The sequence below is a fragment of the Spinacia oleracea genome, chromosome 6, assembly GCF_020520425.1.
Source record: "Spinacia oleracea cultivar Varoflay chromosome 6, BTI_SOV_V1, whole genome shotgun sequence".
NCBI classification, from domain to species: Eukaryota; Viridiplantae; Streptophyta; class Magnoliopsida; order Caryophyllales; family Amaranthaceae; genus Spinacia; species Spinacia oleracea.
In genome coordinates, this window is record NC_079492.1 from 118,110,955 (window position 1) to 118,125,324 (window position 14,370).

Consider the following 14,370-nt stretch of genomic DNA (forward strand, 5'->3'; position numbering starts at 1 on the left):
AACTGAACTGAACTGAACTGAACTGAACTGAACTGAACTGAACTGAACTGAACTGAACTGAACTGCCAAATAAGTTCTGAAGCTGAAATTAAGCCAAAAAGAACAGGGCCTAATGGGCCGTTTGGTTAAAACTAGGAGTATAATAGAACTTTCATATGAGAGAAGATAAAGATATTATAGAGAGGTAAAATCAAATTAGAATGTAGGACATTGGTATAGATGTGACGTGATAAACTTAGCTTCAGAAGCAAATATATATTGATTGTAGTGTGTCGATCCATAAATGACATTACTTCCCAAGGTTCAAGAAACTAAAAACGAACCCTTTTCATATAGTCCACTTCAATAAAGTTGAACTGGAACGTTCAATCTTAATCACTAGGTCATAACCAGTAGCGGATCTAAGGGGGGACAAGGGGAACAGTTACACCCTCATTCCCTGGGATCCCCAACAGGAAAAAGGATAAAAAAAAAAGATTACTGAAATACTGATAGAAGGATGTAATATAAATATTAAATTTGTTAAATGAATCGCTTAACTTATCGATCCATAAATGACATTACTTCCTGAGGTTTAAGAAACTAAAAACGAACCCTTTTTATATAGTCCACTTCAAATAAAGTTGAGCTGAAACTTTCATTATATTAAATCTTAATTACTAGGCCAAAATCCTCATTCGATGATGTTACTGTTACTCGTTGACGATTGGAGTAGCTTACACTTTGCTATCAAACTCATTTAACGCATTTTTATTAACAAAGACGATACTTTGAATTAATTTGTTGAATTATGTCCGTAGTTGAAGCATCTCTGTCTGATTTCACTACTGATTCCTTAACATTACCTGCCAAATTAAAGCATATAGAGAACATGGAATTAAAATTTACTGATTTCTACCAAAATAATTAAAATTAGTACAGATTAAAGTTCTCAAGAACAACCCCACCCAACACAAACATCTTCTGCTAAGAATCTTTCTTTTGCTCTTTTTCCCTTTTTCCAGTCTTCCATTTTCCCTCCACAACTATGGCTTCTTTCAGTTGTCCCAAATAAAGCCACCTTTAATATTTGTTTAAATAATGCAAAACAAGAAAAAGAAAAAGAGAGATAATTTTATAAAGTGTCGGTTTATGAATTTTGAGTGACTCTGAAATCTCATCTTCCTTAATATGCAATAAAATGAAACATAAAAAATAGTCCTAGAATAAATTTGGATTGTTTTTTTTTTTTTTGGAATTCTCCTTAAAAAAAAGTCAGAAATTTGGATTAAAGGGTGTTTGTTTTATTTATTTATGGTTGAGATTTTGAGGTTTTGTTTAGTCACATATGATTGTGGGTTTCTGACAATTTCCCTTGTTTTCTTCTCTGTTAAGAAGTAATATCAGGTGGGCAGTTGGAGTTGTTTTCTGTTGGTGTTTTATGGAGCTCAAAGATCAGTGAATTCTCCAAGCTTTTCCTTACAAAGCTAGGTATGCTTCCTTCCAACTTCAGAAATAAATATTATTGCTTGTTTAATATGATATTCAAATCATAGGTTTCAATAACTCTGTTTAGGTTTGTGCATGATTAGTCTTAGGCCACAGTCAGGTTTCTTTTATGACTTTATCCTGTGTGCTTTCTGCATCTTTCTTACTCGCACTCTTCCATTTTCCTCAAGTACCCGTGTTGAATCCTCGACCATCTGACATGGTTATGGACGATTCAACACTTCATTTTGAGCTGAAAACATGGACAATTTCCATTGAAAAATCAAGAATAATGAGTTCTGTATTATGTGCTTGGACTACCTGTGCTCTTGTGTTGTTAGTGATAAAGGATGCTTTAGTTTCTATGTAGCATCAGAATTTTGTGCATTAACTGGTAACAGTGGTTCAAACTTTAAGCCTATTCTATGTTTTTTCAGTGTATGGGAAACTCCAAATATTGTGCATATTCAGATTGTGTCAACATTGAGATTTGAGAACAGATGGCAAAGGGATTTAAACAGTCACTAATCTTGCTTCTACTACTTATTTCAATCCGTATTTCGCTCTCAGTGAAGCTACAGTCATCACAAGTAGAGGCTCTTTTAAGAATTCAGTCACTTCTGAACTTCCCTTCTGTTTTAAGCAACTGGAGTAAGAAAACAAAGTTCTGTAACTTGTACCCATCTCCATCTGTGACCGTTGTATGCTATGGAAATAATTTAACTCAACTTCATATAAGTGGAGATAATAAGGGAGCTCCAAAATTGCCTCATAATTTCTCAATTGATTCTTTAGTCACAACACTTGCTAATTTACCAAGCTTGAAGGTTCTGACTTTGGTTTCACTAGGTTTATGGGGTTCGTTACCTGGAAAGATCGAAGATTTATCTTCACTTGAGATGCTTAATATAAGCTCAAACTTCTTAGATGGGAAAATCCCTGAGGAAATTTCATCTCTGACAAACCTTCAAGGTATTGTACTTGATGATAACATGTTTAGTGGTGAAATCCCTGATATACTTGGTTCATTTCCTGCTTTGAATGCTCTGAGTTTGAGGAATAACTCTTTCGATGGGTCGTTACCAAAGAGTTTGGGGAAACTGAGTGGTCTCAGAGTTCTGACACTTGCAAATAATAAGTTTTCTGGAGAAATACCTGATCTTAGGGGACTGAAGAACCTTGAAAAGCTCAACCTGGAGAATAACTCGCTTGGACCTGATTTCCCTCAGCTTGAGAACAAATTGGTGATACTAATCTTGAGAAATAATAAGTTCAGATCTGGTATTCCTGCTGAAATTGAGTCATATTATCAGCTCAAAAACCTGGACATTTCTTCAAATAAATTCATGGGACCGTTTCCTACATCGTTGTTATCCCTGCCCTCGATTAACCATCTGAACATAGCAGGAAACAAGTTGACAGGAACTCTGTCTAGAAAAGTGTCATGCAATTATGCACTTAAATTTGTGGACTTGTCATCCAATCTGTTGACAGGTGACTTGCCTGATTGCCTTGAATCAAAGTCCAAGAATCAAATTGTACGTTATAAAGGGAATTGCTTAAATATGGCAGGTGATGGTAGCCAGCATGAATATTCCTTCTGCAGAAATGAAGCATTGGCTGCTGGGATTGTAACTTCTAGCAAAAAGCATGAACAAACAAAGAAAGCTATCTTAGCTTCATGCATTGTCGGTGGAATATCAGTGTTGGCTGTGCTTATTTTTCTGGTTTTGTGGCTGTTTAGACGAGTTTATGCTAAGAAGAAACTTCATGCTAAAACACCTAGAGTAATATCTGAAAAGGCTGCGACAAATTACACATCATCAAAGCTTCTCACTGACGCAAGTAAGTCTTAACTCCCTTAGGTAACATATATGCTTCTGTGTTCATGTGCCTGTTTGTGTATGATGCTTCTGTATTCATGTGCCTGTTTGTGTATGATGCTACTGTATTCACGTGCCTGTATCACTGCCACAATATCCGGGCACATGTATGATCTGAGTCCTGTTCTTACTACTTTGTCAACTGATATCATGTAATATCACTGTAGTTACTTTAAGATTTTCAACCAAAATGTATATGAGCATTGAGCAATGCCGAAGAATTTCCAGAATGAATTACAAACAGCACATAATGCTATCAGCCACAACAAGGATTACCGGCATCCTAGAATCTTTGCTACAACTTAAGTCATGGTTCTGCTTCAAATTTTTTGTCCATTGACACTAAGCATAACTAGTTTTCTGCACTTTTCACACTCCTGCATACATTTTTCAGAAACATTGCTTTTCAGGGGATCATTTTTATTCTCCATACTGATCTCAAATTCTTTTTTGTCTGGGAGAAGGATATATATCACAAACTATGAAGCTTGGAGCACTTGGGATTCCAGCATATCGGACATTTTCATTGGAAGAACTCGAGATAGCCACAAATAAGTTTGCTTCAACAGCATTTATGGGGGAAGGTTCTCAAGGTCAGGTATGTGAAATCAGTCAGAATTTCAGAAAGTTAATGATCTTTTTCTTGTATAACAAAGCTATATGATTAATTTTCTTGGTTGTTTGGTGTTGATCAGATGTATAGGGGTCAGCTCATAGACGGTTCTCTAGTTGCAATTAGATGCCTAAAGCTAAAAGAAAATCACCCAATTAAACATTTGATGCCTCACGTGGAACTAATAGCTAACCTGAGACACCGCCATTTAGTCAGTGCAATTGGTCATTGTTTCGAGTATTACTTGGAGGACTCAACTGTTAGCAGTTTGTTCCTCGTATTTGAATATGTACCAAATGGGACACTAAGGAGTTGGATCTCAGGTATGATATCTATCTACACCAATCAGTAAAATCACAGATTAACAGTTTAAGACAAGCTGCTAATTTTCTGTTTAAGCCACAATCTTATCATAATTCTGTTTTTTTATGGAAGCTGGGCGTGCCAGAAGAAAGCTTACTTGGTCTCAACGTATAGCAGCTTCTATTGGAATTGCGAAAGGAATCGAGTTTCTTCATACAGGGATCACGCCAGGCATCTTCTCAAATAATCTCAGGATTACAGATGTTTTAGTAGACCAGAACCTGTCTGCTAAAATCAGTAGTTATAATCTTCCACTGTTGGCTGAAAATATGGGAATGGTAAGAACAAATTACATTCCACAAATAAAATTCATCTCAACTCAGTAGTCTATCTATTAACAAATAACACTTTGATTGGAATCATAGGTTACACACGGAGCTTCAACAAGGTCGAAAGAGGCTCACACAAGGTACTAATTCAGTATCTAGAGTATGTCAATCTTGTTCTGTTCACCTTATTTTCACCTTAGTTCAGATAAGTCCATATAAGATAAGTTCGGAAAAAATAAGGGTTGACCATGTACAATTTATAACTAAAATAAGTTCACATAAGTTTAGTTAAGTTCACATAAGATAAGTTCAGAAAAATAAGTGAAAATCAGGTGAATAGAACGGACCCTGATACATACTGAAGCTTCTTGTTCAGTTCTGTAAATTGTTTGCCTTTCTACATGTACTGTCTTTCAGGATAGAGCACGAAGACAAGATGGACATTTATGACTTTGGTGTAATATTACTGGAAATGATCATGGGAATACAAATTAAAACAAGGAGTGAGCTCAATGCTGTAAGAAACCAGGTATGATAACACAACTGATAAGTTTTTTTCAATGCTAATTCACGAGGTACATACTAGTCATATATGCAGATCATTTTATTGCAGGTACAAGCGAGTCTTGAAGCAGATGAAGCAACTCGAAGGAGCACAGTGGCTGAAGAAATCCGAAACACTTACTCTGATGAATCACTAAAGACTATGATGGAAATATGCACTAGATGTTTATTAAAAGACCCGAGCCTTAGACCATCCATTGAAGATATAATGTGGAACTTGCAGTTTGCTAGTCAGGTTCAGGAAGCATGGCAAGGAGGAGAGTCGCGATGCAGCAGCAGCAGCACCAGAGGCAGTTCCCCTGCATCACCTCTTGAACTTCCAAAGTTAAGGTTCACCATACATTAACAAGGTGGAAAGGATAAAGTATTACTTAACCATATATACTAAGTAGAAAGCAAACAAATTAGTTTCTTGAATTGCATTTCGTTTTGTCAAAAGGTTGTATCATATATTCAGTGTTGTGCCTCACTCGAATCTTTGGAAGTGCTAATCAAAAGAACAATCAAGTGTGTGTTGACAAAAGTCTGATGTTCGCTTGAGTAGTTGAGTTGGTTCTACGATAGTATGGAGTTCTTGACCAGTGTTACCTAATTATCTAATCACCCCACGTAGCACAAAAACCAAAAAAGCGAATTATAACATGAAAATGGTAAATTTTGGTCTAATTTAAATAAAATAGGTACACGTATCTAGTCTCATACTAGCGAATCAGGTAAGAGTGGTTTTCCCCATTAACACCACCAAATTTCTCAAGTATATGCAAACCAATATACTTATAAACCTTTAAGATACAAAGTCCATGTAATTTTGAGGCAATATCACCACGTCAAATGTTAAGAATCTTATGATTAATGTTTCTAAAATTACGTGAATCAAGTCTTATGTATGCCCAAATCTGGAGTTAAAACTTCTAATAAAACTAAATATTATCATCATGATACCTAAGATTATTCTTTAGAAGAAGGAACACTACAATCAGAGTGGCGCAGCGGAAGCGTGGTGGGCCCATAACCCACAGGTCCCAGGATCGAAACCTGGCTCTGATATTAGAAAATGCTTCCTGCCAACCTTTTTTTCCCCACACCTAACACGCTCCATAATATACCAGCATTTTGTTTTACCTTTCGCAAGTAATCTAGGCATTTAAATTTAATGGCAACATTATGAGGACTTGAAATGGCAAGGGATATGAGAATAAAGAAGCTGATTTTACAAATGGACTATGAAGCTAGCTTGCATTCAAGTTGTCAAAATCATGGAAAGGTGAAGAATGTCATCATATTACAAATTGTTATAGGAATTTAATTGCTTTGTCAGATTGGGAAGTTATTATTTATCATACTTGGAAGGAAATAAGGTTGTCGATTGTTTGACCAACTTTGGGATCGTCTAAGAGCATGAATAACCAAGAGGAGGTAACCTTCCTCTTATTTCCCATCTCTCCTCTTCTCCTTTTGACACATCACAATCTCTTTCCTCCACATCATTTCCCACTATCTCCTTCCTCTTCCTCTTCCTCTTCCTCTTCCTCTTTCTTTAATTTGTCCCACAATTAGAAGGTGGACCATGGTGTACATAGAGCATGGTGCTTTAAGAACATTAGTATATAATTAAAAGAACATCTGGTTACGTAAAAAGAACATGGACATATATTTTGTTATATTTTTAATAAATTGTGATTTTTTATAACAAAAAAGTAAAACATTATATTGCATGTTCTTTTGTCGTAGTGTCATGTTCTTTTGTTTATGCACATGTGTTCTTTTGGTGCACATGGTGCACCATGCTCTATGTGCACCATGGTCCATAGTCCACGGATTGCCAAGAGTATCCTCTTTTACTTCCTCTATCTCTTCATACATATACCCCACCATATATTCTATTACATTAAATAATTTAAGTTTCAATATGACAACTTATTAAATTAGCAACATGTAATTTAAATCATTTATATTTTATTATGGTCCTTAAGGGACGTCAAGAATGGCTAGAGGCAAGTTTCTTATTAGTGTTTCATCTTCATTTAATCATTTTGCACATTTTACACCTTATATATTTTTTTGACGGGTATTAATTAGTAAACTAGTGTGTGGCTCGGGCGATGCCCCGATTGCTACATTGAATATTTAAAATTTTAGATTTTTCTTGAGCAAAATATTTGATAAGATACATGTATAACATTAAGTGAAAGCATTCATCAAGTTCGTCAACTACACAAACACACTAAGTCATTTATCATGAGAAATAATTTTTCAATTGCATCATCTTACAATTTGTATAATTTATTTTCTAGTGGAAATAAGTGATTCAAAATTAACAAACACCAAATTAGACATATGCAGTCATGCAAGGCATTTTTGTAGTTGATGCTTATGAGACTTATGACATCATGTTTATCCATGGTTGTCCTAATTCTTTAATTATTATTTTTTTCCAAAATAGTCAATCATAAAAGGTTAGTTGTTTTAAACTTCATGTTAACATCATTTATAAATTAATGTGAAGAGATAAACCACAAATGGTTGTTGGTTAAGATGGTAATGAGAGATATCCTCCACACTTGAGGTCTAGAGTTCGAACCTCATTGTACGTATTGATTTTTGGTTGTCCATGATATGACATATCATTTGTTGAGTGGATGATGTGGCGCAAAAGGAAGAGTACTACGTGCCACATAGACATTTTTCCCAACGCCTTTTAATATATTAGTATAGATAAAACGGCCAGCACACATATATAATAAATAAAATAATTAAATATGAGAATTGAGATGCATTATGTAAAGACGAAAATACATGGAATTTAGAAATATTAAAATACATCAAGACCTAATAATTGAAAGACGAGAAACTAAAACGCAAATACGAATACCATTACTTCTATTAAAATTTTATCTTAAGTTGAATTACTCACATAAGTGCTCACGAACTTGGCCCATATATGTTCGACCAAATCATTCTTCAAAGACGTATTGATTTCTCTATCACGAAGATCTACTCGTGTAGCCATCATCGGGGTTAAGTTTAGATATAGATATCGTCCAGGAGTAACAGTGAAAGTCGTTGATCCTCTCCTTGATGATCCTGGCAGATTCTCGGGTTGCTCTATAGAAAATTCTCTTGGATCCCAGTGATTCGGGTAATTGTCACGCTCATCTTCCACGATCATATTGTGCATGATGATACATGCCATTACGATTTTCCAAAGCAGCTCAATACTCCATGCCAAAGCCGGTTGTCTTATTATTGCAAACCGTGCCCGTAGAACACCAAAAGCACGCTCAACATCTTTTCTAATGCTTTCTTGTTTGATCGTAAACAACCTTTGTCTAGGAGTTTGTGGGGCGGTTATGGCAGAAATAAATGTTGCCCATTTTGGATAGATCCCATCTGTAAGATAATACCCTTGATTATAGGTACTTCCATTCACAGTGAAATGAACTTGGGGAGCTCGACCATTCAAAACATCATCAAAGACTAGAGAACGCTGAAGAAAGTTAATATCATTGCACGTCCCTGGCGTACCAAAAAAGGCATGCCAAATCCATAAATCCCAAGAAGCAACAGCTTCTAAGATCACTGTCGCCCTTTTAGATCTTCCTTGATACATCCCTTTCCAACCAGCTGGACAATTTTTCCACTCCCAATGCATACAATCGATGCTCCCCATCATGCCAGGGAAACCCCTCTCTTCCCCCTGTCTAAGGAGACGAACAAGATCTTCAGATGTTGGTTTACAAAGATATTCTGTTGAGAATTCACGAATCACCTCATCAACAAAATGCGTAAGGCATTCTTTTGCCGTACTTGGCCCAAGTTTTAGATACTCGTCAACTTGATCAGCTGCACAACCGTATGCTAACATCCTCATTGCTGCAGTGCATTTTTGAATTGTAGAAGCACCGAGCCGCATAGTGGCATCTGGATGTTGTTGAAAGAATCGATCAGTTACAATCAACTTATTCACTATCTTCATGAATAGAGGTTTTCGCATACGAAACCTACGACGGAATTTGTCCTCTCCATATAATGGATGGTCACTAAAGTAATCTGCAAACAACCGATCATGTGCTCCTTCACGATCCCTTGGTACGACTATCCTTTTCTTTCTTTCAGGCTTTGAACCTTGACCTTCTTGTTGTTGCACAGCGGTGTTAACAACGTATTTTAATGTATCCTCTATAACTTGTTGTTGCCGATTCTCCTCAATAAAATCTAGAAGCATGTAATCATAGATTTCATCACTAGAAGAAGAACTAGAATCAAAATTCATTTTATAATATTTATGTAGCACTGAATGATATTATTTGTATGAAAATGAAAGTGAAGAATTATAATCTGAATGGAGTTGTAATATATAGACAATTTGATTCTCGTTGAACAAAGTAATAATGCAATGTGATATTTTGGCCACACATTTCAAAATTTAGGATAATAAAATGACAGAAGATAAGATTTTTGCATGGCAACAATGTATAAGTTTGCAGGAAAATTATGACTTTGCAGAAAAGTAAGTATTACATGACAAGTGAAGTAGATGTATCAATGCATGATGAGACTTGACAATGAACTAGTTTTTTTGTTTTTTTATTTTAAATTTAATATTTAATGAAGATAATGATAATAATAGTATTAATAGTCTAGAAAAATACAAACAACTTCAACTAAATACAATTAGACGATAATCAAAATAATTAAAATAAAATGTGAAATGAATGATAATAACAAAACCATATGAAATAAATATATTACAATAACATGTGAATTACTAAAATATTACAATAACTACTCACTTAATAACGTTAAAAAACTTAAAATGAAATGTGAAGTGAATAAAAACTACAACATGTGAAACAAATCAAAATTACAATAAAGCATGAAATAAATATAGTACAAAAACTTGTGAACAATAACTAAAACATTACAATAACGACTTCACAAAAACCTATCTCGGAATTCCTCGCTTAACTTCTTGTACATTTCTGCTTGAAATTCATCAAGGTCTGGCTTTTTCATCAACATAGTTAACATCTTAAACTTCATCTCTTCCTCCTTTTGTCTTTTCCTTTCTTCACCTCTTTCTCTTATCAAGTCTATCATCCGTTCTCCTTGGTCGATTCTCTTGTCACTACATTCTTCAAGAGTTGTATTAAAGGAATCAAGGTTTAAAGATGATGAAGAAATACCAGATTCCATAGCCTTCCTCGATTCCATAGCTAGCCTCTTCGTCTTTTTTATGCCGTCGGGACGTCGTCGAGGTTTTCCACCTTCTACAGTTGGTGATTCCGGTTCTGAACGTTTGCCACTTCCCCCGCTTTCGGATGGTAGTTTTTCAGATGGTAGTTGCATGACTTCATTTGGATCCCATTTTGGAAAATTTTGCATAACTTCAAAACAATGTGGCAAATGAAAATGTTTACCGTTATTCTTTTTTGAATAAGAGTTGTGTGCGCGTATTTCTGCATCTGCGTCTGATTGTCCACTATGTGGGTTTCGTAACTCAAAACTGTATGCCTCTACCCACTTATTCACATTCCTATTAATGTGATCCCAACGTGTTTTTGCAGTGACTTAGTATTCCTTTTCTTGATCTCGCTGGGATTTGCAAGTCGTGCTTGTTCGTATAATTTACCAGCTGCAACCCAAAATCCTGCCTTAGTGTATTTTGTACTTCTTGTAACGTTTCCTCCGGCATTGATGTAGCCTGATACAAGTGCATTATCCTCTGCTATATTCCATGAATTCTTCGGGTTGATTTGTTCTTGAGAAACTTCAACAGCAATATCATCATCATCACCATCATCAAGATCCTCTATATGTTGCGCTGTCCGTATTTCTTCAGTTGGAGTTGCGTTGGAGCTACCATTTCCTCCCGGAGAATAACCCATGTGTTGGGTAAAGTGTTGTGACATGGGAAATAATGGAATATCTTGAGAACAAGGTTGTTGAAACTGGGGTGTATAATTTGGATTTGTTGGTCTTGATTGGTTATTATACCATTGTATAGCAGCTTGAAATTGAGGGTTATTGAGGATATTAGGATCAAAATGAGTAGTATTTGGATTATTTTGGGAATTTGGATTATTTTGAAAATTCAAATTTCTTTTAATATCTGGATTATTTCTATCCATATCAGAAGATAAAAGAATAGAAGAGAGTAATAAAATTAAATTTGAATAGGTGATATTGAAAAGAGAGAGTAAAAATGGGAAAAAAATGAAGTGTGTGAAAATTAGTAAAATTTAGGTTCATTTTATAGATAAAAAAAATTTAGAGTCGTTGGTGGGTTTTTTTTTTTTTAATAAGTTACCGTTTTAATTTTATTGCCGTTTAAAGAATTATGGCCGTTGTAAAATATGAAAAAATTAAACACCATTAACAAGGGGACAAGTGGCATGTGCATGCAAAATATAATCGTTGGTTTTCTCAGCAACATTGGAATTTGGTGGGATGAATTGATACCACGTGGGCCCCACTGCTGACTTGCCATGTTTTTTTGTTGTTTTATTGTTTAACAATGTGCATCTTTTTGGTCAAGAAACATCTCCCAAGTTACAAAACGCATCACTTTTAGCTGTTGAGCTTCCTCTTCGGCACAAGAGCCGAGGTGCTCTTTCCTCTTCTCATGGAGGATTCAGACCCTTCCTCATGAATAAAGGGATCCTCTATTCCATTTCTACAACAATGAGGATCCCTTTTTTGAGGAGAGAGAGTACTAAGAGGAGGGTCTCTCCTCATTGTTATTCATGTTCTAAGATAAGATGGTATGACACCTAGTTTTGTAATGAATACGGATAAAATTGAATTTCAAGTCATACGGAGTAACATTTTTTTTAAAAGCTACTGTAATTGTAACACCCTAATGATTCATTGCTTTTATAAAACCATTTTCCAACTTAAAATAAATGAATTACTAAAGTATTACCGCCACCGTGATAATGGTTAAGGCTAGTACCAGAATTACGCAGCGAAAATATAACTAACATTCAAAACCTTAAATAATAGTTAATGGCCTCCATACAAATTGGAACCATAACGGCTCAAAACCAAATACGTTAAATAAAATCCATTAACTAAATAATATGAATAGTCTAGACTAACAAAAATAATAGAGTTTAATGATGCAAGAGAAAATCCTCAATCAACCATTTCCCCATGCTAGATAACTCCTCCTGCAAATTATCTCTACAAACCTGTTTATTTAAAATCTACTCCCAAACAAAGCAAATGCAATGATGGATCATCATAGGGTCTTGAAGGCGAAGGCCATAAAGCAATTAAGGAGACATAAAGTACATAGTCAACAAAAGTTGAATACAAACAAGCTAGAGTGAAATCCTAATATTCACATGCCTCACTCAACAATAAAATAATCCACGTGCAAAAGCCATTTGATAAACAATTAATCATGAAAACAAGACTCGACTCTTGACACGACTCTTGACTCATAGATTAATTTAGAATAAGCTATGAACCGGCGTAAAAAGAAATGTCCATTGGATAGGTGTTGGGAGCCCACCAAACACCAAAACAATAGTAATAAAAGTAACCCAGTTGTCGGACCATACCTACGGAATTCCAGCGCATAAAAGAAATGAAACAACGTCTTGTATCATTAATAGAAGTACAAACCCCCTCGTAAGATACTCCCCCATTGTTCATACTCAAGATATATACGTTCCAAGAGTTTTGAAGCTTGTTGAGGTTGCACTTTACGTTTATTAATATTTTATTCACAAGGTGAACTCAAGACACAAACAAACAAGACTTTTGATAGACGAACAACCAAACAATACTTCTTTTATAATTCGTTAGGACTTGCGATCAAACATTCAAGACTCAAGTGATATTACTCCATGGTTCTCTCTCAGCATACGGTTAAGTCCTCAACATGCCTGTTAACATGTGGGTTGTGCACTAGGCACGAATAATCCTAATTCAATTCACTTTGACTTCCTAAACATACCCTACATATACAGTGGCTTACATGAGCGTACCCTCCATATGTGGTAAAATAAATAATGCAACGAGACACGAATAACTTGGCTCAAATATGCTAGACATTACGTACAATAGCATAAAAATAATCTCTTGCATGCGAAATAACCCGTACATGCATAAAATACTTGAACTACATGCTTGATATTAAATCCAACAATCATAAATAACCACAACATGCTGGTTCACTTTAAATCCACAAATTCAATAATAATCCAAACATGTTCGTTCACACCATCAAACATGAATCCATAATAATCCAAGTAACATGAATCACAATAATAAAACATCACATGAATCTTCATGAAAATAAGACGGTCGCCCTAGACATGTACGTACCTTGTATATCTAACTATGAGGGTCACTTTGTGATTCAACCTCTAGGTTAGAAATCTCCTTCTATCATTAGAATAATGAAATTCAATTATTCTTCATGTTCATTAAATTTACAGCAACTTTATTTAGTTTTAAAACTAGTGTGTGGCCCGGGCGATGCCCCGATTGCTACATTGAATAGTTAAAATTTTAAATTTTTCTTGAGCTCGATATTTGATAAAACACATGTAAACTATATAGTGAAAAACATCCATCAAGTTAGTCATTACACAAACACACTATGTCATTTATCATGGGAAATAATTTTTTAATTATACCATCTTACAATTTGTATAATTTGTTTTCTAAAAGGAACTAAATGATTTAAGTTACTAAACACCAAATTAGATATATGCAGCCATGAAAGGCATTTATGTAGTTGATGCTTATGATAGTTATGATATCATGTTTATTCATGGTTCTCCTAATTATTTAATTATTATTATTATTATTATTTTCCAAAATAGTCAATAGAAAATAAAAAGTCACATAATAATTTAGGTTTTTAGATTTCATGTTAAATTTAATTTATAAATTGATGTGAAGAGATAAACCACAATTGGTGGTTGGTTAAGATGGTAATGAGAACTATCTTCCACACTTGAGGTCTGGAGTTCGAACCTCGTACGCATTGATTTTTGGTTGTCTAGTGAATGATGTGGTGCATGGGAAGAGTACTACGTGGCACATAGACGTTTTTCTCAACGCCTTTTAATATATTAGCTAGTATAGATACTTGAATTAAATAGAAATTAATCGTTCGTTAATAAAATAATAGTCTAAATTGAGCAACTATAAGGCCCTAGCATGAAATTAATTTATTTGCATACTAAAACCA

At 34.9% G+C, this 14,370-nt stretch overlaps 2 protein-coding genes and 1 non-coding gene across 6 annotated transcripts; 2 read left to right on the forward strand and 1 right to left on the reverse strand.

Annotated features, from left to right (window-relative positions):
- The first annotated feature begins 853 nt into the window (after positions 1–853).
- Positions 854–5,682, forward strand: LOC110802775 (probable inactive leucine-rich repeat receptor-like protein kinase At3g03770). 4 transcript variants are annotated; one of them, XM_022008227.2, is made up of 9 exons: positions 854–1,470; positions 1,905–2,961; positions 3,040–3,312; positions 3,812–3,948; positions 4,046–4,286; positions 4,399–4,604; positions 4,692–4,735; positions 5,013–5,124; positions 5,209–5,682. In XM_022008227.2, the coding sequence occupies exons 2-9, from the start codon at positions 1,968–1,970 to the stop codon at positions 5,503–5,505; spliced, it is 2,304 nt and encodes a 767-aa protein (XP_021863919.1). In that variant the 5' UTR covers positions 854–1,470; positions 1,905–1,967; the 3' UTR covers positions 5,506–5,682. The 4 variants fall into 4 exon arrangements, with proteins under 4 accessions (XP_021863919.1, XP_056686952.1, XP_056686953.1 ...); XM_056830975.1 differs by having other exon boundaries at positions 861–1,470; positions 3,815–3,948; XM_056830974.1 differs by having other exon boundaries at positions 856–1,470; positions 1,905–3,312.
- A 452-nt stretch (positions 5,683–6,134) lies between these two features.
- Positions 6,135–6,206, forward strand: TRNAM-CAU (transfer RNA methionine (anticodon CAU)). The gene has a single exon. It is a non-coding gene; the product is annotated as a tRNA-Met (tRNA).
- A 1,849-nt stretch (positions 6,207–8,055) lies between these two features.
- On the reverse strand, positions 8,056–9,432 carry LOC110802796 (uncharacterized). The gene has a single exon (XM_056832687.1). The coding sequence runs from the start codon at positions 9,430–9,432 to the stop codon at positions 8,056–8,058; it is 1,377 nt and encodes a 458-aa protein (XP_056688665.1).
- Positions 9,433–14,370: the final 4,938 nt, after the last annotated feature.